This window comes from Bison bison, unplaced genomic scaffold, assembly GCF_000754665.1.
Source record: "Bison bison bison isolate TAMUID 2011002044 unplaced genomic scaffold, Bison_UMD1.0 scf7180017864304, whole genome shotgun sequence".
Taxonomy (NCBI): Eukaryota; Metazoa; Chordata; class Mammalia; order Artiodactyla; family Bovidae; genus Bison; species Bison bison.
The window spans coordinates 2,121,352-2,146,896 of NW_011494876.1; the positions used below are offsets into that span (position 1 = coordinate 2,121,352).

General features: G+C 39.1%; 1 protein-coding gene across 3 annotated transcripts in view; it reads left to right on the plus strand.

Annotated features, from left to right (window-relative positions):
• Window positions 1–25,545, plus strand: part of ADAMTS9 (ADAM metallopeptidase with thrombospondin type 1 motif, 9) — a 163,607-nt gene that overhangs the window by 16,022 nt on the left and 122,040 nt on the right. For all 3 annotated transcript variants that reach the window (XM_010851525.1, XM_010851526.1, XM_010851527.1), the window contains 8 exons: window positions 11,143–11,432; window positions 13,642–13,725; window positions 13,827–13,942; window positions 14,964–15,004; window positions 15,127–15,232; window positions 19,625–19,771; window positions 21,172–21,313; window positions 25,087–25,194. In XM_010851525.1, coding sequence (XP_010849827.1) covers window positions 11,143–11,432; window positions 13,642–13,725; window positions 13,827–13,942; window positions 14,964–15,004; window positions 15,127–15,232; window positions 19,625–19,771; window positions 21,172–21,313; window positions 25,087–25,194 — 1,034 coding nt within the window. The remainder of the gene's footprint in view (window positions 1–11,142; window positions 11,433–13,641; window positions 13,726–13,826; window positions 13,943–14,963; window positions 15,005–15,126; window positions 15,233–19,624; window positions 19,772–21,171; window positions 21,314–25,086; window positions 25,195–25,545) is intronic.

Sequence of the window (25,545 nt, forward strand, 5' to 3'; positions counted from 1 at the left end):
ATATTCTAGTATTTTCATTTTTTTCCTATTAAGATATTATTTATACTCAGAAAACAGTCATCTTTTTCAATGTACAATTTTTCAAGTTTTGGCATACAGTCAGTCAGGTAACCATTATCACAATCAAGATAGAGAATGATTCCTGCTGTGCTTTACAGCAGCCTCCTACTTTCTGTCTCTCTAGTTTGGCCTTCTCCAGAATGTCGTATCACTGGAATCATTAAGCATGGTCACTGGAGGTTTATACACACTGTTGCCTGCATCAGTAACTCATTCCTTTGTATTGCTGAATAGTGTTCCACTGTATGGGTAGACCTTGATTTGTTTGTTACCCAGTTGAGGGATAAAGTTTGGCAATTAAAAATGAAACCTCTATAAACACTTTCATGCAGATTTCAGGGTGAACATACGTTTTCAGTTGGATAAATACCTAGAAGTGAGATATCTGAGTTATATGGTAAGCATATGTTTAACTTTATAAGAAACTGCCCATCTGCTTTTCAAGGTGACTGTACAATTTTGTAGTCCCAATGGCAGGGTATAAAAGTTCTGCTGCATCTTCACCAGGACTTGGTTTGGGCAATATTTTATTTGGCTGATTCTGTTTTTTAATTTTAGCCATTCTAGTAGGTGTGTAGTGGTATCCCATTGCAGTTTTAATTTGCATTTCCCTAATGACTAATGATGTACTTATTTGCCGTCTGTGTATTTTCTATGGTGAAGTGTCTGTTCAAATTCATTCCTTAAAAAAAAAAACCTGGAACATCTGTTTTTGTGTTAGTGAAGAGTACTTTATATATTCTGATATAAGCCCTTTATCAGAAATGTAGTTTGTAAATACTTTCTCCCAGACTACAGCTTGTTGTTTCATTTTCATTTGCAGACCCTTATTTCAAATATGTCTTCCTTATTTTATTGCAAACATTTCATGTTCTGTGGATTTCATGCTGTCACGGGATGACGCTGCAGGAAAGCATAGTAGACAGAGCAGTATAGCGTTTGTCCAAGACACAGGTGCAGAGAAATGGACTCAGAAAGACTTCTGTAAGTCTAGTTATTCAAAGCCATAGTCTGTGCCAATGGAAAGGGACATTGTTGTGTTTCTTTCTAGCTGATATCTAGAAACATAACTTTCAATTTCAAGCCGTGTAGTTAATGATAGGAATAGGTTCCTCTTGCCTAATGGATGCAAACATTTACAAAAGAAACCCTGAATCCCTAAGAATGCAGTTGTGTTCTACTTCACATTATGTGCACACAAGAGAGAAAACCAGAGGACAGTGATACGGAGGCATGCATAGCAGAAGTCAGCAGTGTGAGATTCAGCTGTGTGTGACCACACATTTTGGGGGAAACAGGAATGGGAGACATGACTCCATTTTCCCGCAAAGTTCCTTTGTGGGCAGTATAATGGTTTTTGAAAGGTAACTTGATTATGAGCTAGTTTTGTTTTTTTTTTTCTTTTAAGCATATTTCCTAATCCTGACATTTTATGCTATTCCAGTGAAACAAGTCAAATTAGAGAATAGAAATGGTTTTTAGAAACTGTCACCTATGTTAGCAGTTCCAAAATAAGCACTTTGTAGTGAGAAATGGAGATACATATATGGTCCCTTCCTTGATATTTTTTAACATCACGCATAGCACATTTCTTTTTTCTTGGTCTCTCTCCATTGCAGTTATTCTGTCTCCTTCTATGTGCCTACCCATTTTTTTCATATCCTCTCTGAGTGGCCAAGAGAGGAGACTGTTGGGTTTTGCAATTTTTGAATCTTAAGACTTCATTTTCCACATTTTTCACTTTTATCTTATTAAATATGAGAACTCATCAGTTTTCAATATGGGAATGAACTTTAGTTAACTTCTCTTCTCTGTCTTTGTGGATAAGAGGATTGAGGCTCCGAATTTTTAAGGGATTCATAATCTTGGAGCCAAAGTGAATGGAAAAATGAGCCCTGAACAAACATAGGCCTCTTCCTTCCTATATTCTTTACAGGCTGTAAATCAGGGAAAATATAAAAATAAAATATAAATCAATGCATGGTGCCTGGAAAGAGGATGTTCAGAGGTGCAACTCAAATGGGATTTTGGTAGTGCCACTGGGTTTATTGTAAGTGTAATAACTATGAATAAACTAGTGAGAGCATTTAAAAAGGTATATCAAGGCTATAGAGAAAGAGGTTAGGCTTTTAATTCACTTAAGGGATTAAGTTGTCACAGCAAGCACCGAATATATAGCAACTGAATATATGAGCTGGGCCAGGATGCTGCGGGCTGGTGGCCTGTGGTTGGGAGGGCCCCTGGTGAGTTCAAGCTGTGATCAGAGTACAGTGTGTCCTTACAAGCACTCAGGACCGTGGTGGCCAGAATATGGACATCATGATGCAGGGTTTCTACTGCAGGCCTAGTGGGTAAACTTGTCCTCAGTTGCCTGGAAACTGGGAGACTGGTGTATCAAAGGAATGTGGGAGATATGCTCTCTAGGAGTTGTTTAGAAGCCTTTTTAAAGGACTCCAGCCCAAGTGCCTTTTAGTCTGTGATATGGGAGCCATACCTAGACCCACTGTGGGCATCACAGGGCCACCAGGAGCTGCACAGAAATGTTAGCAGAAGCCCCTTTATTCTAGCAGCCCTAAAAGGCTGCTCAACCTTAGTAATGAGTTGCTGTGGCCAATACCTCTATAGCGCTTACTCTGCACCAGGCTCTGTTTCAGCACTTTCCCTGTATATTGAGTGATTCAACCCTTCCTACCACCCTGGTAAGTAAGAATCATCATTATCTCCGTTTCGCAGATGAGGAAACTGAGGCCCAGAGGGCTTCAGTGACCTGCCCAAGGTCCCAAATTGAATGCACAGAAACCAGGATTTCAATATAGGTCTCTCTGACTCCCAAACTCTTAGCAGCACATCACGGTGCCTCCTGTGTTCACACTGAAAACACTTAGAGCCTAGAATGCACCAGCCTGGACCATAGCCAATAGCTCCATGTGGCTCCAGAGCCCTTGAAATGGCGTTGGTGCTGCCTGTTGAAAGGATAATATTGGGTTGGCCAAAAGATTTGTTGGGGTTTTTCTGTAAGATGATGTGGAAAACCCAAATGAACTTTTTGGCCAACCCAATATTTTTGGATGTATTAGGTTAAATAGAATATATCATTAAAATTAATTTCATCTGTTTCTTTTGACTCTTTAACATGTGGTTGCTGGAAATTGTTATCTTCCATGTGGGGCTCACATTTTATTTCTCCTGGAGACCGCTGGCCTGGAAGATCCCACGTCATGTCACAAAAAGGCCTGTGAAACAACCATTGGAAGCAGGCTGCAGACAGTGCATGGAGACTGTAGACAGCTGGGACCCCGCTGGGCAGAAGGGCCCATCTCCCCTTATTGCTCAGAGATGGAATGAGTCAAAACCAACATTTCCCTAGGAGTCTATTTCAGGATATTAATAGCAAAACCAAACAAACTCTAAGACCTATAAAATACAGGCCCGGGTATGTTCAGCATTGTGCTATTTCAAGTAGATGTGTTTTAAATATTTTCTGAAGTTATTTCAAGGGTGCCTCAGTTTGATCATTTATGAAATGGAGCTAATAAGGCTTGTCACATGTGGTGCTGTGAGGAAGGATCAGGTTAGTCCATGTAAAGTGCTTTCAATAGTGCTTGGCAAGGTGGAAGGCTTAAATGTGAGCCAGGATTATTGTAACAGTGTAGTCAGTGTTGTTGTAGTTACTGCATGTAGTTGAAGGAGCTGGGGGATGCTGAATATGGGAGGATGCAGCAGGGCCTTTGGGGCAAGAGTCTCAGCTTCTGCGCCTGAGTCAGCAAATTTACCTCCCCAGTATAGGGGAGGCACACAGCCCTTGGAAGGTGGTGTGATGACCTTCAGATATGCCTCCCACCACCCACCACCAACCACTTATCAAAGCCCCTTGAACTGCAAGAAGCTTCTAATTGTCTTCTCCCAATGGCATTTCCTTCTCTCCCCAAGAGGAAAGTCCGTCAGTATACTCCTCTTCATCTCTGTTTTCAAGGACTTTTAATCCCCTCATAAATTGGCCCATATCCCATAATTTTCCTGATTCCATGGATAAACAAAACGTAGACTGGTTTCTTTTCTTCAAGACTTCTCAGAGCTCTTAAAATGCTATTGTGTATGGAGAAAGTCCCAGATGTAAATGCTGTATAAAGTATTTTGCGAACTCACTTGGCTTGTTTTGGGAAATATCTTCTGGGACTAATGTTCTGTAAACTGCTACTGGGGAAACATTGTCCATAAAGGTTCTGGCCAGCCAAAAGGGAAATCTCTCCCGCCATGGCCCTTTGCACCCTTGTCCCCCTAGCCCTGTGTGTGGAGCACTGTTAGATGTTGGACTGGGCATGCCATTCCCCCCCTGCCCCCCCACCCCAAAACTAACAGTTTGTCCAGAGAAATGGGACACATTTGGGTACGTGACTGTCTAGAGTATCTAGGAATTCATTGTGTTTTTTAGGCTATCAAACTGAGTACCCTTAAAAAAATTAAGTCTTGATGATTTTCATTCATATGCTTTAGAAATTTATATACACAGAACAATTCTTTCCCTTAGTTCCTTCCCCATCCAGTTTCTGGAAACACATTGTTCTTTATATTAGAACATTCATTGGTTTTATGGCTATTTTTGTTTTATGTTTTATCTCTTTCTTCCCTGCATTGTGCTTGTTTACCCATCTTCCTCTGATCCCAGTAGACTGTGGTTCCTGTCTCATCGAGTCTCTCTCTGGCGGTTTCACTGAACAACTCTTTGAGGGTAGATCTTAAACATGACTAGAACAGAGGGCGGGAGCTGCCCTCAGCTTCCACTTTTTGTTTGTTGTATGCTATCAGTCTTTGGAGCCAGTTGAGAGGCGGAAGTGTTTGTGGCATTTGTTTCCAGCTCATTACATCTCGGACTGGGTCTTCCCACGTCAGTCTGCATGCGCCTCTTACCTACATTGCAAGTTCCAAGGGAACAGGGGGCTGGTCTTTATGACTTTCCTTCCTTCTTCCTGTCCCTCCCTCCTTTCCTTCAGAAGACTCTTCCAAAAATAGAATTGTTTTGTTTGAGAAACTCTGATGTCAACATTCAAATTTATAAAGAGGGGCTCTTTTGCATACTACTAGTAAAGCAATAACAACTAATAATTCCTATCACAGTAAATATTAAATGGAGCTTTCCTGTGAACCACATTCTGTGCAGCAGGCATTTTTCATATTTTCTGTTTTAACCGTCACAGTTACCCGTTAAAGTGTGTACTGTCTGTATCCTCTTTTTACGGATGAGAAAACTGAACCTTTAAGATAGGAAATTGCCCAAGAAGGGCAGCTAGAGCCATGCTAAGGCAGGACCATGAACCAGGGCTGGTCTGGCTCCAGAATCCAGGTGTGGAGCCTCTGCGGACTCCTGTCCACTTCCTTCTGGCTGTCACGTACTGGAGAGGCAGAAAGGAGACCTGGTAAAATCCCAGCACTCCAGTCTTCCCTTTGGTCCTGTGCTGTGATTCCCCTGCCCACATAGACCATGAGGTCAAAAGGTGGCTCAGTGCCTCAAGGTAATTTCAGTTAAATTTTGATCAACCTTATAAACATAGAGAACAATGATTAACTTCTCAGCTGTTAATGTTAACATTCAAATCTCCTTAGCTCAGCCCCAATGGGTGGGAAGCACTCAGTGAGTAACTAACACAGAATAACCAAGCCTGAATGTTATTTTCTAAAATAATTCCAGTTGTTTAGTAATGCCATATGCATTTTATGGCATGGCAATGTGAAATGAAGTTCATTTAAAACATTTTTGCCAGTAAATAAGCAAAAAAATTTTTTTTTGGCTGTCATGTTTTTTAATATTGATACTACCTTAAGTTTTTATGATACTTTGTCTTTAAGGATCCTTCCCAAGTCTTATTTATGTTTTGTTGTTGTTTATTTCAACTTACTTGGCCAGTGCTTTGCATAAAATAGATACAAAAAAAAAAAGATTTTAAAATTCAGTTTGTAATTTGGAAGTAATTTTTTATACACTTTATTAAGTCTCAAAATACCCTTAAGGGTGTAAACAGCTATTCATATACCCATTGAAGAGGTCAGAAAACTAAGGCCAAGAGAAGTGATTCAGAAAAGATTATTTAAGGGTACAAACAGCTTGTCTTTAGAATTATTTTTAAGCCAGAAAATTGTTTTTAAAAAGAACAGTCATTCTCCCTAGATAGAAATCCAATCATAGTCACAGAAAGAAATCATGCATGCTTATTTAAGGCAACATTATTCAGTTGAATTGTAGAACCCAAATGCCCACTAATGAATGAATGAATGAACAAAAGGTGATACATCTGTATAGGAGAATACTAGATGGCACCAAAAAGTAATAGAGTGCTGATACAAGTTACCACATGGATGAGCCTTGAAAACATTATGCTAAGTGAAAGAGGCCAGACCCAAAAAGCATGACTGCATTTGTATTAAATGCGAATCCATAGGTAACAAAGTATAGGTCAATGATTGCCAAAGACTGAGGGGAAGAGGAAGAATGAGGAGTGATAACTTGATGGGTACAGGGTCTCTTCTTTTGGCAATACATGTATTCTAAAATTAGATAATAGAAATGATTACACAGCTCTATAAATGTACCAAAAACCACTGAACTGTATACTTTAAAAATACGAATTTTATAGTATAAAATTATATCTTATTAAAAAGTGATAAGTGTAAAGCTTTATGTGGGTAAAATGAAGAGCAAAAATACACTGATCATTTATACCGTGCTTTCTACCAGGGTGAAATTTCATTATGTAGTTCATTCTGATAAAACTATTAGCAAAGTGACATTGCAAATTTGAAATACTAAGCTTCATTCCATTATGCTATCAGGTCACTAAAGAGAGATGTGGATGGCTTTCGTTTTATTCTGATAATGTGTGTCCCTTGGTGAAAATCGTTCTCTGATATTAACAGTTTCTATTCAGAGGCAAGAGAGTTGAGCAGATATACCAGTTAAAGTGTCTGGTTTTTCCATTCTCAGTAAAAATGTTCTTGGATTTGTAGTCATAGTGAATGTTTGAATCATTAAAGCTCTTAGTCTTTGTAAAGCCAAATTCAAAACTGCCTGCTAAAATGGTTAATGTGGTAGAAATTAGTTGGGCTAATTAGGTCAATAAATATTCTAACTCATTAAGATAAAAGGTCAGATGGATAAAAGACTGGGGAAGTATGTAATAGAAGATGCTCTTTTTGATTCTGAAAACATAATTTTATTCCTGGATTTTTATACCATATATAGCATACTAAATTGTTTCTTTGATACAAAGATTAGTTGTGAATGAAATGTCTTCCAGGTGTATTAGGATTTGCATGAGTTATTCTCCATTATTTCTGTTCTTTGTTAGAAATCTCTTTTAATGATTAATGCCTTAATTTTTTCAACTTTGCTACTTAAGTGTACTTTTTTTGCAATTAGTGCCTGATTTATTCTCAGGTTTTCCCATGCCCAAGTACCCCCTGATGATTCTAGAGATGATTCTTCTATGTGATCGTAAGAGGGAATTCTATATAGTATTTCCTCAGTATTTTTCTTGCTGCAGTTATACTTCTCTCTAAATAAATCTTTTAAGTCAAAATATTTATGGAAGACAGTAAGTAAAGATTATTTGCTTTTCACAAACTAAGTAACATATTTTCTTTTCTTCACAGCTTTATTGAGATATAATTCACATACCATACTATTCATCATTTAAAGTGTCCCGTGATTTTCAGTGTGTTCACAGTTGTGTGCCAACCACCATCACAGTCAATAATAGAACATTTTTATTACTTGAAAAAGAAACCCTGTACCCATTAGCTATCAACTCCCCTGCCAAGGTCCTCACCCTGCCTCCAGCACTTAGCAACTAATCTACTTTTGTCTTTATAGAGTTGCCTATTCTGGAAATTTCATATGACTAGAATCATATAATTTATTGGCTTTTGTGACAAGCTTACTTCACTTTACTGATATAATGTTTATCAAAATGTTTTATAATGGTAAAAGGGTCCATTCATTAGAAATATTTAGCAGTTATAAACAAACGTGCATCTCATATCAGAGCACCAAAATGTGCGAGGCAAAAACTGACAGAAATGAAGAGATAAATAAAAAATTCAACAGTAGTAGTTGGAAACTTCAATACTACTTTCAGTAGTAGGTAGACTAGCTAAGGAGAAGATTAACTAATAAATAGAAAACTTGAACAACACTGTAAACCAACTATATACCTAACAGATATCTGTAGAACAGTCTACTTCAGAGCACACATTATTCTGAAGTACACATAGAACATTCTCCAGACTAAACCATATGCAAAGCTATAAAACATATCAATAAATTTAAAATCATAGAAGTAATGCAGAGTATCTTCTCTGACTACAGTAAAATGAAACTGGAAATCAATAACAGAAAAAATGGGAAACTCAAATATATTTGGAAAGTAAATAGCACACTCCTGAATAATCAAAGAAGTTGGAAAGTACTTTGAGATAAATGAAAATAAAGGCACAGCATATCAAAATGTATGGGATGCAGCTAAAGCATGACTGGGAAGAACATTTATAGCTATGTTTTAAATGTCTCAAACAGTAAAGAATCCACTTGCAATACGGGAGACCTGGGTTCGATCCCTGGGTCGGGAAGATCCCCTGGAGAAGGGCATGGCAACTCACTCCTGTATCCTTGCCTGGAGAATCCCATGGACAGAGGAACCTAGTGGGCTACAGTCCATGGGGTCGAAAAGAGTCAGACACGACTAAATGACGCAACACATACACGGAAAGAAAGATCTCAAATAAAAAACGTAACCTTCCACTTTAAGATACTTGACAAAGAGGAGGAATCTGAAATACAGTACAAACTAACATCCAGTTTTCAATGTGGCCTCCATACACCTGTTATAAAAAGCTAGTGTTTGTGAAAATATGCACCAGATACTATTTTCCAGTATGGGTTCAGTTTAGAAACTGTCAACCAAATCATGAGCCCATTTCAGTTCCTAGCTCTTAAGTAGTCTTGTGTGATAGAAAGAGCACTGTTTAGGGTGTTGATCAAATCCATGCCTGATTCCTGATACCACCACACCCTATATGTGACATTGGACAAGTTACTTAATCTCTCTGAGACTTACTTTCCTCATCTGTACAGTAGAGGTAATTTTCTCTGCGTGAGAATTATAAGATACAATGTAAAAGGGCCTAGTTCAATATCTGGCATGTAGTAGGTGCTTGATTCATATTTATTTATAATCACTGGTGCATTAAAATTGGAATGACAGCCTAAGTACCTATATGGCATGGATATACATATATGAATGGGGCTTCCCAAGTGGCTCAGTGGTAAAAGAATCTACCTGCTGATGTAGGAGACAGATGAGATGCAGGTTCAGTCCCTGGGTTGGGGGAAATCCCCTGGAGGAGGAAATGGCAGCTCACTCCAGTATTCCTGCCTGGAGAATTCCATGGACAGAGGAGTCTGGCGGGCTACAGTCCATGAGATCACAAAGAACTGGACATGTCTAAGCAACTGAGTGCACACGCATACATATATGAATACTCTTGAAAGAGAGACTGGAAGAAAAATAGTCTAATGTTGAATCCTACTGTGTACCAGGCTTAGGGCTGGTCACATTATCTAAAGCTGCACTACACATAACTTGTTTGACAGTTTGGACTGATATCGCTGTTTTAACAACCACTAAAACACTCTACTTAGGCAAAGTACACATGCTGGCCTAATTGATTGTTTTAGAAATAGCTTATAATGGTTAAATATTTGAGCCCCTCAAATTGAAAGGACTAAAACTTTAACTTGTTGTTATTACTGGTGTAATAAATTCCATTAATTGTGTTTTAGGAAAGCATTATTTCTTAGTTGTGCAATTCTGTTGCCTATTTGGACTACAGATTAGTGGCATTAAAGCTTTGAAACACATTTATGATTTGATTGGCAAGATAACTGATTAAGTTCTGTTTTTACTCAAAGCATATTTTGGCAGGCACTTTTATGCTTATTTTGTTTATTGTGTGGTTGATGACTGAGTATTTTCACCTACAGCAACACAAGCCTCAAACCAGGTTCAAAACTAGTACTTGTCAAAACTGTAACATGAATATGAATCACTTAGAGATCTTGTTAAAATGTGGATTTTTATTTATCAGGTCTAGAGCGGGGCCTGAGAGTTTATATTTCTAACAAGCTTCCAGGGGTGGCAGATGTTGTTGGTCCACACTTTCAACTGCAAGATTGTGTAGAATCCAAGAGGTACCTAGGCTAGAATCAGAAATGAGGAGAGCCCATCTGGTATTATATATCACAGTCCCAAATACCTATTCATACTCTCTGAGTATAATCTACTTCCTTAACTGAGCCCTGAAATAATTAAAAATTTGTAGGCACTGAACAGCAGTGATTCTATTCTTACATTTCATGTATTACAGTGATTGAATATGGTAATAGAATAATACCCTGTCATGCATTTTCAGTAGTTCTTTGTACTATTACCTTGCACACTGCTCAGGCCCCTTTACACTGTATCTCATTGAATATGAAAAGTGATGTACATGAAGTATCTCCATTTCCATTCTCTAGAGCTCTATAGCTGCCTTGTTGGCCCTTTCTCTATGAATAGCAAAGAACAATGAATACAAACCACTTAAACCCCAGTCAGACTTTTGTTACCAAATGAAGAGAATAAGCAATTGTTTCCCCTAAACTCAGGCCTGATTTTCTAATAATTTACCTGAGCATTTATGGAAGCTTCCTTGGAGAAGGAAATGGCAACCCACTCCAGTATTCTTGCCTGGAGAATCCCATGGACAAAGGAGCCTGGTGGGCTACAGTCTATGGGGTTGCAAAGAGTCAGACATGACTGAGCAACTAACACACACACACACAACATGGAAGCTTCCAAGAAGGCTGATTTCAAGTCTTTAGTCATTTAAATGAGAGCACAGATTGAGTTTTACCTGGAGAGTCCATAGCGGGTACAACTTGATTTTTGTATGTAAATTTGACTACAGAGGCATCATTTTAAGACCTGTCAAATTCTTAGTATGAAATATATGTGGCTCAAAATGTAATGCATGCCATCTGATTTGTTACAGAACATAGAAATAGTCACAGTAAGGACAAGAGGAAAACGAGGACAAGAAAATGGAGAGGGAGGAGTAGCCTGGCTGATGACATGGCCGTGTTAAATAGCAGCTTAACCACAAGCACGCTTCCTGCCAATGGTAGCAAAACAGACAGCACAAGGGAAAAGGGGACCCACAGAAGAACAAAACGTTTTTTATCCTATCCACGGTTTGTAGAAGTGATGGTGGTAGCAGACAACAGAATGGTTTTATACCATGGAGCAAACCTTCAACATTATATTTTAACTTTAATGTCAATTGTAAGTATCTTCAAAAGTAGGTGATTTATCATGTTTCTAAATGTGCCTTTGGGAATGGGTTTCCACCTAGTGCTTTGGAGGATCATTCAGGGCTGACATTTCAACAATTCAGGCAAGTGACTGAAGAGAACATAAGATTATTCATTGGCTGCTCTTGACAATGACAATAATGAGTATAAATAGTGTTTATTCTGCATTAGACAATGTACTTCTTACTTAAAAGGCATCATTTCTAGTCCTCCTGACAACTCTGCTAGGTAGATTGTCATTCCTGTTTTGTTGATAAGAAAACTGAACCTCACAGGAGTTGGGTTGCTTGTCCATGATCATGTAAAGCCAGAAACGTAGCTTAGAGACTGCATGTGATCTTCAGCCTGTCCACTTCTCCAAATCAGTGCCCTTTGACATGTGAACCGGCACAGCCAGGTATGGATCCCCGGTAAGACATTTGGGCGCTGGTTGTGAATCAGAGTCAGTGGTGGAGCTTTGTAAAATGTCTCTATCCCTTACCCCCAGGATTTTTAATTAAGTAGTTTTGGGGTGAGGCTTAGGAATCTCTCACTTAAATTTTGAATTTTTCTGCTCCCATCTTGAATTGAAAAAGTAATAAATTTGCATGATAGAAAAACAGATGAAGCAGATCCAAAGACTAGGGGAAAAGCCTAAGTGCTTTACCCTGCCCAGTCTCTCAGAGGCCACCTATGTGGCAAGTTTATTTGCCCATGTTTCTAACCAGCACTGCCCAATAGAAATTGATGCAAGCCATGTTTAAAAACATAGGTGAATGTAATTTAAAATTTTGTTAGCCACACACACAAAAGAAACAGACAAAACCAATTTTAATCATGTATTTTGTTTTATATCTAAATGTTATTTCAAAGATATTAATGAGATGAGTAAGACTCTAAAGCCCAGTATGGGCTTCACACTCAGAACACATCTCAGTTCAGACAAGCCACATTTCAGTTGTTCAGTGACCACTTGGCAGGTGGCCACCATGTTGGACAGTGCAGCTCTAGACACTTCTTAGGCAAACATGTATGGGTGTATTTTTTCAGAGATGGAGCATATGTAATATGGTTTTACATATTCCTATTGTCTTGAAATATTGGAGATTGTCCCATAATAATCCATATGCTCTGCCTTCATTCATTTTAAGCCTCAGGCTAGCATTCCTATCAATAGATTGACCCTAGTTTATTTGAATGGAAATCTACTTGTATTACATTCCCCAAATGCATATGAAAAGCCACCCTTTGGGAACATCCATTTAGAGTTTCTTCTTTCCTTTCTATGGTCTGTGGCTCTCCTTGTGCATCCCCTGTGAATTCACCTGTGCTGTGAATCACTGCTATGTTCCTCATCCCCCCACCCACCTGCCTCTTCCCCCCACTCTCCCTCACCCCCTTCCTCAAGTTCAGTCCCATGTGCCCCAGCCCTCTCCTACTCTGGTGGAGGGAAAGAAGAACTTAGCCATGCCCTTTGCAGACTCAACTCCATTTCTACCCCATAAATTCAGATGTGTCAAGCATTTTAATGACAAGCATGGACTTAAGGTCAAATTAATCTCGCTCGAGAATTCCGGCTCTGCTATTTACCACTCTCTGTTTAGTCTTGGACAAGTTGCTTAGCTTCTCTGAGCCTCATTTTTCTCATTTGCTGAGCAAAGATTATGGTTATACCTAGTTCGAGTGTTGCTATGGGGACTAAATGCAAAGGCATATGCAGTTTTTGGACAAGCATTCAATGGGTGTAGCTCTAGTAATTAACGGTAATAATGGAGGAAAAAAAAAGTTACCAGATTATGGAGAATATAAATGGTTGGTACACCAACAGTATTAGCAAGCTTGTTGCCCATGTGAGATTGCATAAATGGCAGTCCAGCTTCCACTGGGATGAAAAAGCTCAATCAAAAATTAATATCCAGTGTTTTGGCACTGAGAACTGCTAAGTTATGTGGCAATGTGGTTTCCTTGGAAAACACCTTGAAACTTAAACTTGCTTGCATTTATTTACTCTCTGAAACTGCCATCTATGCATTTTACAAAGAGATTTTTAAGAAATATTTGTTGACTGAATGAAAATTCACAACTCCAAAATGCGTATGTTTATATGAACCATAAAAAGCCATGGAGACCAGTGTAAGAAGTGATTTGCTTATTGCTTACAAAGAATTCACAATTAACTGAAAAATTTATCTCGGTTGCAGGTAGCCTCTATCTATAAAGACCCAAGTATTGGAAATTTAATTAATATTGTTATTGTGAACTTAGTTGTGATTCATAATGAACAGGTAATAAAGTTTTATTTCTTTTTGCTTCTCTCTGTATCCTAAATGGCATATCTAATTGGTGTTGGTACAGTGGATCAACCATAATTCTTGTCTGTATTTAGGAAGGACCTTCCATATCTTTTAATGCCCAGACAACATTAAAAAACTTTTGCCAGTGGCAGCATTCAAAGAACCATCCAGGTGGAATCCAGCATGATACAGCGGTTCTTGTAACGAGGTATATGGACGTCTTATCCTTCCAGTATTTAGTTTCTTGTCAAGTTGATGGGATAAGGTTGTATATTGCTGCTAGCCAGCCCCTAGTCCAGTTTTTTTCAGCTTTAGCACTATTGGCATTTTGGATCAGATAGTTTTGTGTTGTGGGGACTGCCCTGTGCCCTGCGGGATGGTTGGCAGCATCCTTTGTCTCTACCTATTGTATACTGGCAGCTCTCCCTCCTCTTGACTGTGACAGCCAAACTATTGTCCAGACATTGCCAGATGCTCTCTGAGGGTGCATGGGGAAGAAGACACAGTCACACCTGGTTGAGAACCACTAACCCATAGTTACCAAGTAGGCAATAAGTGTGTTAGACAGTCCTGGAAGTAAACGCCCTTATAGAGGGGGCAGCTGCCATTCAGATTGATCTGGTCATTACTGTGCAGGATATACATAGAGTCTTGCCAGCTTTTGTGATTCTGTAAGAAGCCAGAAATGAGGATTTTTTTTTTTTGAAAATGTGAACGCTCCTAGTTTTTAAATGGTAGCTTCTAGTTCAAAATATTTAAAATGCTATGCAGGGCAACAAAGAAGTATGCTGGCCTTGGGCTTCCCTGGTGGCTCAGACAGTACAGAAATATGCTGGCATAGTTGTGTCTTCCATCAACATCTTTGATATGGTCATAAACATTCTTAACTAAACTTAAGTGAAAGCCATTTATAACCTTCTCAGAATGTTTTTTCAGAAAGTAGAATCACTTGTTTCAAGGTATGAGGAAAATCCTGGGTGGAAAGATTTCCATTTGCCCTTGGCTACCCTGGTTGACAGGAGACGACTCAATGTAACTTTTAATCTGTAAGCCAGTGATTCATAAATTTTTTGAGTTGCAAACCCCTGGCTCTGTTAACTAGCTTTTTGTCATCCCTCCCCATCTCTAAAGTAGTGGTGGTGCGAATACCTGAAAGGCTGAAGTGTTTGCTTGTATTGGTGTTTACTGTTGGGTGTCAAGGCCCTAAAGCAAGTCTGCTTTGCTTTCAGACAGGATATCTGCAGAGCTCATGACAAATGTGATACATTAGGTGAGTCTACTGTGTGTATCCTCTCTGGCTTCAACACTTTATGACATGCTTTTCTTCTAAGCCACAAATGCTTTTTAAAGTAAATCCTTGTTTGTTTGTTTGTTTGTTTTCCTTCCTAATAGGTCTGGCTGAACTGGGAACCATCTGTGATCCATACAGAAGCTGCTCTATCAGTGAAGATAGTGGATTGAGTACAGCTTTCACAATAGCCCACGAACTGGGCCATGTGTATGTTTCCTTTCCATATTTTCATTTCATTTGCAGTGACCTAAAGCTTTTGTTCCTTTGCATCAGTGAGCATTCAGTGGACTTTAAAAGGTGTAAGACACTTCTTGAGGCATAGTTGAGTTTGCAGGGTTGAAAAGCTTTGAACCTTGTTGGGAGAAATGACTTTGACTTCAGAAAGCTGAGTAAATGCAGTGCACCCTGTTCGGCCTTAGCTCATGTGTCTCTTTGGCTTAACTGAACAGGTTTACCAGGCAAGGTCTAATATGCTCCTTTCCTACTTCAAAGTGGAAGAAAGAGGGTCTTTCTATCCCTTCCACTGAAGCAGAGAGTATATCAGCCCAGAAAACTTATCTTTGTTTAGTAGGGTCCTCCAGCATTGCTGTGGCCTGCACAATTTTCCCAAACCCAGATGATTCCTGATTCTGGTTATACAAGTTTGTCCTTCAGATACTAGCCTCTGAGAACAGAGGTGACCCTCTTTCAGGGGAAAGAATGAGCAAAGATACAGAGAAAAAAGAAACCATTTCCTATTTATGATCACTAAGTGGTCATTATGAAATTGGTTTTTCCTTTTTGTTCTTTAGCGACAAAGCCTTGTTAGAATGTGAGGCAAAACAGTCTAAATTTACTCAAAATTATTCCAGTTTTTTATCTGCTATCTTTTCTATCTACAGTGATTAAATTACTTATACCTTTTTGAAATAATTTTCAAAAATAGCTGTGTATCGATCCGCATGTCAGATGTTTACTTTAGAGATAACATCATCTATTAAGCAAACTCTTTCATTTGCCAAATGTTTTTTGAAGGCACTTTATATGGAGTGTACTATGGTAGGTGTAATGCAATATGCATGTATAGAGGAATCTCTAATCCCAGTTCCACAGTCTCTTATCCCAATTCCACATATAATGAATATATTTTCAAGTATATTTTAAGAGCACACTCCTTTTATTCTCCAATGGAAATATCATCACGTGCTCAATATTTACAGAATAAAAAAGGCATGACTTTCAATTAAGCCTTTGTGATGCATCAGAGTCCTTCTTAGTCAATTGTCTCTCTGTCCCTTGATTTCTCAAATACCTTCATGAAACTCAAGGATTTCTTGGAACTAGATTTGAAAATTACTGATTCTACCAGCATTTCCCAAAGTTTGGTACTCTTATGCTGATTCCAAGAGGATGGTCCATGGGGCGAAATAAGGGTGTTGTAATCCAGTGATTAAAAAAAATTTTTCCCAGCCATGTTTGGAGTGCCAAGGCCAAATGCCATGAAGTAAAGGTTCTGACAAGTCCTGTATTGATTTTAACTCCGGTGTTGATTTTATCTCAGTTCCCCCATATTTATTTTAACAGAATCTTTGGAGGATTTTCATTTCTTTGTTTTACATGATACCTAGTAAATTACTTTAGACCTTTAAATAGGGGATGTAGATTTCATAGTGAGGAATAGGGTGACGTTTCAATGGGGAAGCTATTCCTGCCCCAGAACACGGAACAAGGAGAGTTACAGAGACAAGAATGTATTCCAAGGGCAAAGGTGTATTTGATCAACAAATTAACATTTCCTCCCAAAATAGGGCTAACAAAAATATACTGTGTAAAGAAATATAATTAATTTCCTATTAATTCCTTTCCCCCAAAGAGTTTATAAACCTCTTTTAGATAGCCAGGTTATAAAATTGACATTTTAAGGAATGTAAGAATTTTAAATAGCAACAACAAAATATTTATGCCATATAGAAGTCTTAATTCACAGTTAACAGACAACTCCCCTGTAAAAACTATGCTGTTGACATGTTTCCAGGAGCTTTCATTTGTATTATCTCCCTTAATCTTTAGAATCCCCACAAAGTAGATATTAAGTCTGTGTGTTTGACTTAGAGATATTAAGTTAACCAAATTGTAGTAGCCAACCAAATTGTGGTAGCTAATGAAGGCATAGGAGCGTATGATGTTGGAGCACCAGTTCTAGGGTAGAAGTCAGCAGGTAGCCAGATAGCCAAGATCTGGACTGAATTGTTACAACATTCCTTTTGACTTGAGGAAAATATATGCTATTTCCCTTCCTGTAAGATGGAAACAATACATATACACCTTATCTCAAAAGTGTCAGGAAATAAGAAATCAAGTAATCAGCGAATGATGTAAGTTGTGGCTTAAACAGAAAGTGTATTCCTAGCCTGTTAGTGAATTATTTATTTATTTTTTTTTGGCACTTTGTTTCCTAGAGTTAGCTTTGTTCTTATGTTAAGAAAAGTGAAAATCTTTTTTGTTTTTAATTTCCTACCATATTCTCTAACAAATTTTTCTAATTAACTTTTTCAAAATTAAATGTTAAGTTGTTATGGTCATGACTTTCTGATAAAATAAAATCCGAGAGCTGCTCGGAGGAAAAAGCAACCAACCTGTTATTTGGTGAGCGTCATTGGATGCTTCAAAAATAGCTCCTGCCTTCTTGTACCAGCTTCATAGACACTGAGAATCTGAGAGTCAGGAAGAATTGGGGAAGTGATTGAGTCTCTACTGAACACAGAAATCCTTACACAGTGTTCCTGAAAAATTGTCCATATCTTGTCTCACAGGAGAGAATGTAGTTTGTATATATTCCAAAACAGGAGGTATTAGACTGAAGTAAACTCCAGTTCTAGCTCACTTAATAACCATGTGACCTTGATCAAATAGTTAAACCTCCTACTTCCCAATTTCCTCTTCTGTAAAATGTGAATAGTAATAGCGTACTATTCATTGGGTCAAATAAGTAATTAAGTTAAATAAAACATCAAATGCATTTAACACACTGGCTAGTGCATTGTGAATGCTAAAAAAGTCTTGTTAATTATTTTTTAGTAAGTGCTCGATGAATGGTTGTTATATAACCCCTGCTACGAACAAACATGCCTGACATTTGAATGAAAAAAAAAAAAGTTTTCTGTTTACATGATGGAATAAACTGGATTTTATCAAGTCATGGTGGTGTGGGGAATAAACACCAGCTCCTTTGCACCAGAGAGAAACAAGCAAGTTTTGAAAGCTTTTCTTGTATTAGGTTTGTTGATGGAGGTGTTACACTTAATCTGCATCTGGGTTTTAGAATCCTGGGCAGTCATTTCTTTAAGAAAATAGACTCTTAAGCATCCATTACTATTAAGTCCAACCAAGAGAGTTGGAGTTTTCCCATCTGGCCATTATTGAGGGTCCTAAGGTTTTAAAAGAAAAAGGAAATAAAACATGAGAAATTATTGGGATGGACCTCACAGACTTTTATTCCAGCTTTTATTTTTATATAAAGCAAGTGAGTTTACTTCTGTCTGACTTTCTTGTTTTCATATCTAAAGATGAACTCGTAAGGGGAATTTCTCCCTAAGTGCCAAGTTAGTCAGATGCATCAGTTTTGTGATTAGGAATAGTCATCCAGAGAGGAAAGCCCTTGTGAGATTGTTGCCCAGTGGATAATTATCTGACTGAGAAAGGCATGTGGGTCATAGAACTGATGTTTCTGGATTGAGAAATGCTTCCTGTCATTTTTTTCCCCCACTTCCTTTCTCTAAGCCAAGAATGGCAAATATGTGTTAATGCTGCTGCTGAGTTCCCTCCCAGACCCAAGAGGACGTTGGCACTCCATCATAGCCATTTTTTGGGGTGGAACCTAGATTAATTTAAGAGTTCTTTTGTGCCCAGATTTTCAGGAAGCCAGTACCAATCAATTGTCATTGGCGTGAAGCTTGAAACTATTTGCCATCTCTGAGTTAAGCCAACTGAATTGGCACGCCTCTGGTTTCCGTGCTGCAGCTTTCCTTAATGGGTTTTATTGTGCACGAACTTTGTATAGCTCTATAACGGTATACTTACATGGTTTTAGCGTTTGTCAACATGACCCAAAAAGGAGGAGATGCCAAGACCCACCGTGAGCCTCTCATTAGAAAGCTTTTGGCTTCAGGTTTTGACACTTGACTGACTCTTCATGTGAATAGTGTTATCATAACCTGCCAAATTCTTGACTCTATAAATTGGCCTTTAACAGCTTGTTAGGAATTCCAACTACTGTATTCTAGCACCAGCTACAGCACACGCAGAGCCTCTGCAATTCCACAAAATACAGCTAAGCCAAATAATGGCCCAGTTCACATCTTTTTCTTTTTCTTTTTCTTTTTCTTTTTTTTTTTTACATTAAAGGCACTTTATATTCAGTTGAGTCAGAAATATGTTTTATTCTACTCTCTACCTTTAATCTTCTAGTAAGTTTTGTTCTGCTCACCAGGATTCAGGTTCTTATCCATAATGCAGTAGTCTGTTAAATTTTTTCTCTTAGCTGCGTTGTCAGAGCAATTATAACAGCTCAGTCCCTTATTGTTTATTGACTTTTTATTATCATTGTCTTCTCGGCCTCAGGTTCAACATGCCTCATGATGACAACAATAAGTGCAAAGAAGAAGGAATCAAGAGCCCCCAGCACGTCATGGCCCCAACATTGAACTTCAACACCAACCCCTGGATGTGGTCAAAGTGTAGTCGAAAATATATCACTGAATTTTTAGAGTAAGACTCGAACTTTGAGTACAGCCTTCATGCTAGCATCTGACCTACATGCAGTGAACTCATTGTGGGAAAGAAAACGTAGAGTCAAGCATTCCTTTTGAGTTGTTATTTTTGTTGACATTCCTGGGAGGAGGGAAAAGAAAAATACTCTCTGACATCTGTGTAGTTCATGTCCTCGCCAGCACTTAGAAGATTGCAGACTGAGCTGAAGAAAATGCTGAGGTCTTAAAGAGAATATGTAAATGTTGCTTCATTCTTAGTAAAGCTGTGAAATCTGTTCAGGTCTTGGGGAAGAGACCATGTATATGATAACATGATGAAGGAAGGCAAATATTTATGTGCTTCTAAGTTAGTAATTTGGGGTTGGAAAGAGATAGGGAAGTGAGACATCCCCAAAGAACATTACAGGATAGATGAAAATTGCACAGACCTCCATGTTGTTGAATTAAAAACATCCTCTCTCTGTCTCTCTTTATCTCCTTCCCTCTTTCTCCTTTTTTGCCTTTTTTTTTAAGTTTCCCACCAGGATGCTCAAGGATCCAATTACTTTATACAATATCCTTGTGTCACAGATTTATTGCTCTTCTCTCCCAGATGTACAGAAGGTTAAGTGATTATCCCAAGGTCACTGGGTGTATATTTCCCCAGCCACAGGGAAGAGGGGGCTTGTTAATCAGAACTCACTGGGTGTGAATTTTCCAGACGACGTGTTTGCAGAAACATGGAAGAACTGGCAGGTTGCTGGGGGTTTTGTTTTTTTTTTTTTTTTCAACCAGATGATCTAAAGTGTTTCTTACTGTAGTCATTTATTCACTTACCCATTCAATCAGCAAATATTTACTAAACACTGATTGCTATGGACGGGATCCCATATTTGGGTGAAAAACAAACTTTTTTCATCCCAAACAAGCTTTTACCCCTAAGAAGCTTATACTCTATTGGAAAAGATGACCAAAAATAAACATTTTAGAGTAATTGCCCTGAAATGTGATAAAGGCTGAAGCAGGTATACATTTCCCCCTGGTTGTATACGTGGAGAAGGAAATGGCAACTTACTCCAGTATTCTTGCCTGGAGAATCTCATGGTCTGACGAGCTTGGAAACTACAGTCCATGGGGTCACAAAGAGTTGGACGCAACTGCAGTGACTGAGCATTCATGCATGCATGCATGCATGTTGTATGTGTAGCCAGTGGTTCTACAAACAAGTATACACCAAAAAGTAGAACTTCAGCTTCTGGACTCAAGTTTGGATGAAAAGAATAGAATAAAAGCAAAACAACAAAAGAACAATCTTTGCTACCATTAAAATGACAGAATGACCTTCACTGTCTTTTGGAGACTCTGACAGTCACATCTCATCCACTGCCCTTACCACCTGTATTTTTCTGCTTCCCACAGCACTGGTTACGGCGAATGTTTGCTTAACGAACCTGAATACAGACCCTATCCTTTGCCTCATCAACTGCCAGGCCTCCTTTACAACGTGAATAAACAATGTGAATTGATTTTTGGACCAGGTTCTCAGGTGTGCCCATATATGGTAAGTGTCTGAGGTCCCTCTCTACCCTCATAACCAGATTGTGAACTTTTTTTATTCATAGTTTTCCATTGGATTCTCATGCTAACATATACCACTCATTGAGTGGTCCATTAACTATTAAGGATAATAGTAATGATGATGATGGGGATAAACAGTAATAGTTCTCAGTGTTGGATGTTTCCTGAACTTTGTCATTTCACTCTCAACCCAAAAGGAAGATACCATTATGGTTTTTATTTTATAAATGGGTAAGTGAGACTCAGGAGGGGAAAAGTAACAGAACTGGTAATGACAGAGCTCAGCCCTTTTTTCTCTGTGTCTCCTTTTCTTCCCACCAGCTTGTCCAGAAGACTTTTATTATAGGGACTCTTCTAGATTCAGTAACTCATGAGACAAAACTGTTTCCCTGTTTTAGCTGGTCAAGACCATGTCCTATGACTGCCTGGGGCTTGAAATCATTTCTGGTGGTAGCTCAGCTGGCAAGTGTGTGATTCTTTGATGTATGTGTTATGAACATTTGGACCAATGATATGATCCAGTGGTTAACAAGAGGCTTAGCAGAACTGTTCTTCTATGGGATGCCCCATTCTACTCCTTTGGGTGTTTTTATGGGAGAGGTTCAGAGATAGCCAGTGAACAGTGATTCCATGAAAATAACAAAATATTTTGTGTAAAATGTATCCATGATTATATTCATTTCTCTGCTATTCATGATAGCAAACATTAGGAGTGACCTACAAGCACAAGAATAGAAAGGTTAAGCAAACTTATGTGTGTGCTTGCTCAATTGCTCAGTCGCATCCAACTCTTTGTGACCCTGTGGACTGTGAACCCACCAGGCTCCTCTGTCCATGGATATCTCAGGCAAGAATACTGGAGTGGATTGACATTTCCTCCTCCAGGGCATCTTCCTAACCCAGGGACTGAACCTGAGCCTCTTGCGTCTCCTGCACTGACAGGCGGCTTCTTGACCACTGCACCATCTCCATTTAATGGAATAATATCATACAAAAATTGAAAAGTGACTATACATGGGAACATGCTCCAGCTATAGTTTTAAATTAAAATACCAGGGTAAAGAATTATTTTACTGAGTATTTTCTCAATATAAAAGGGGGATAAGAGCTTCAGAAAAGACTGGGTCATTTAAAACTTTTTTTCTATTAAACAAAAAAATAGTACCTTCTGAATTTTTCTACTGTGAGTATGGTTTATTCTCATCATCATGGGAACAATTATCTTTCTGGCTAAGGAGGGACATGACACCTGGGCAGGCTCTCACTGCAGACTCTTCACCTCTGAGCCAGGCCCCTTCCTGCCGGGTGTTCCTGGTATTCCCAGCTCCTACACAGATGCCCCGCTCCTGCCTGCCCTTCGTCTTCTCCCTTTGGGTAGGACATGATGCCTGTGCGTGTGTGCTTAGTCACTCAGTTGTATCTGACTCTTTGCCACTCCATGATGCCTACTGTTCAGTTAAACCTTCTTCATGTCCTCTATCATCCACATTTCCAAAGAAGAGAGTGAAGTACTTTGAAGTCTGTACTTGAAAACTGTCTGAAGGCATTTTCTCGTTAGATATTGGTTTTCTCGCCTTGTCCCGCTTGGGGTTCTTCCATGTGGAAACCCACAACCTGAAAAGCTCACCTGGTCAGCTCCAGGTTGTGTAGGAGACCTGGGCCTCCGCAGTGTATTTGAAGTCCAACTCCTTGGTTTCCTACCTTGCTTTGGAGTTGAGTTTTGCTCTTCCATGTTTTGCGTGTATCTTGTTCACTGTCCTCAAAGTTGTGTTTCACTTCACTGTGGCAGAGCAGAGTACATTCTGATTTGCTATGTTTATATGTATCTTGAAGCTAAATGTATATATGAGTAGTTTGCCTTGAGATTACACAGTGTAAACAGAGTAGACACCTAGAAGTTGTGGTTTCTGTGTTCTCTCCATTTGAGTATTTTGTAATTTCTTTGAAATATTTGTGGCATAAATAAAACAAGCTACACTACAAGAAAAAAAATAGTATGGCCTGAAATAGAGCTAAATATATCAACTTGGATGACTCTAAAAATCACAGTGCATAGAGGAAGCAAATAGCAAATTGTAGGATGCCTCTGTATGTTCTGAAATATTGAATAGCATCGTTTGTTTAAAGCCAAAGTACTGTGCATTATCGGTAGATATTTAAACATTTGTAGTAAAAGCAGTGGGCTTCCCAGGCGGCTCAGTGGTGAAAAATCTACCTACCAATACAGGAGATACGGGTTTGGTCCCTCAGTGAGGAGATCCCCTGGAGGAGAAAATGGCAGCCCACTCCAGTATTCTTGCCTGGAAAATCCCACGGACAGGGAAACCTGGCAGGCTTAGTCCATGGTGTCGCAAAGTCGGACATGACTGAGCACATGTACACACACACAGTAAAAGCAATGGGAATGGTGAGATGGTGAGCATCACGAGAACAATGGTTACCTATGTGGAGAAAGAGAAGCGATTGGGATTGAGAATGAGTGTTCAAGGCTGGGCCCATAAACTGTCTTCTTTCTTAATTTTGGAGGTGGACATATGGGTATCCATTATGTTACTGTTCATATTTTTTATATGCCTGCAATATTACTGATATTTTGTCCCTTCTTTCTTCTGACATAATATGTATGGCTTAGTAGGAAAAAATACCAGTTTTAACATCAAGTCAAACCAAAACTAATCACAACAGAAATCAAAACCCACTCTCCAATCATCAGTTTAGTTCAGTTGCTCACTCTCCAATCATCAGTTCAGTGCAGTCACTCAGTCATGTCCGACTCTTTGCAACCCCGTGAACTGCTGCATGCCAGGCCTCCCTGTCTATCACCAACTCCTGGAGTCCACCCAAATCCATGTCCATCAAGTCGGTAATGCCATCCAGCCATCTTATCCTCTGTCGTCCCCTTCTCCTCCTGCCTTCAATCTTTCCCAGCATCAGAGTCTTTTCCAGTGAGTCAGCTCTTTGCATCAGGTGGCCTAAGTATTGGAGTTTCAGCTTCAACATCAGTCCTTTCAATGAACACCCAGGACTGATCTCCTTTAGAATGGACTGGTTGGATCTCCTTGCCATCCAAAGGACTCTCAAGAGTCTTCTCTACCACCACAGTTCAAAAGCATCAATTCTTGGATGCTCAGCTTTCTTCACAGTCCAACTCTCACATCCATACATGACCACTGGAAAAACCATAGCCTTGACTAGATGGACCTTTGTTGGCGAAGTAATGTGTCGGCTCTTTAATATGCTGTCTAGGTTGGTTGTAACTTTCCTTCCAAGAAGTAAGCGTCTTTTAATTTCATGGCTGCAGTCACCATCTGCAGTGATTTTGAAGCCCAGAAAAATATAGTCAGCCACTGTTTCCACTGTTTCCCCATCTATTTGCCAGTCATAGCTCATTGCAAACCTAAACTCACATCATACATTTCCATTGTGATACTGACCTGCCCTTTGTTCTGCCAGCCTCAGTTTCCTCATCTGTAATTTGAGGAGACATTACTAGGACCAAATGGCATCTTGTATGTTCCTGTTGCACAGTAGTTTCCCTTTGACATCCCTGCAAACCCTACCAGGCAGAGAAATGTGTCTTGTGGGCTGCTGTCTGTATCCATTGGAATATTTTATCATTCATCAGACCAAGAGAAAAAAACCCTTTCTAACCTATACTCTACATCACCGGCAAAACATTTGTTGAAAGCAATCTTTGCCTTGCTTGATGTCACTGAATCACATTGTCACTGAATTGTCTTCAACTGAATTGCGCAGATGCAGTGCAGACGGCTCTGGTGCAATAATGTGGATGGAGCGCACAAAGGCTGCCGAACTCAGCACACGCCCTGGGCTGATGGGACCGAGTGTGATGAGCCTGGAAAGGCAAGTAATGCCCCGATCTGTCCTTCTGTCTTGGGGCAGATGTGGGCAAGATCTGGGCTGTAGGCTCAGTCACCACTGTTGAGAACATAAGTTAATGCAGTGTGTTTCAGCATGCATAATACTTTTTTGAGGTAGGAGGTTCAACTTTACTCTTGAAAATTGTGCAAACTTACCTTACAGCCTAAAACTGACACAAGGGACATAGCTATCATTATTTCCTCAATTTATTAGACATATTTTTCTCATTTTTAATGTTTTTGAAATTCCAATGTGCTTTTCAATTTATGGGAACATTTAATGTGAGGTAGCACATATTTTCTCTCTCTCTCTCTCTCTCTCTCTCTTAGAGTG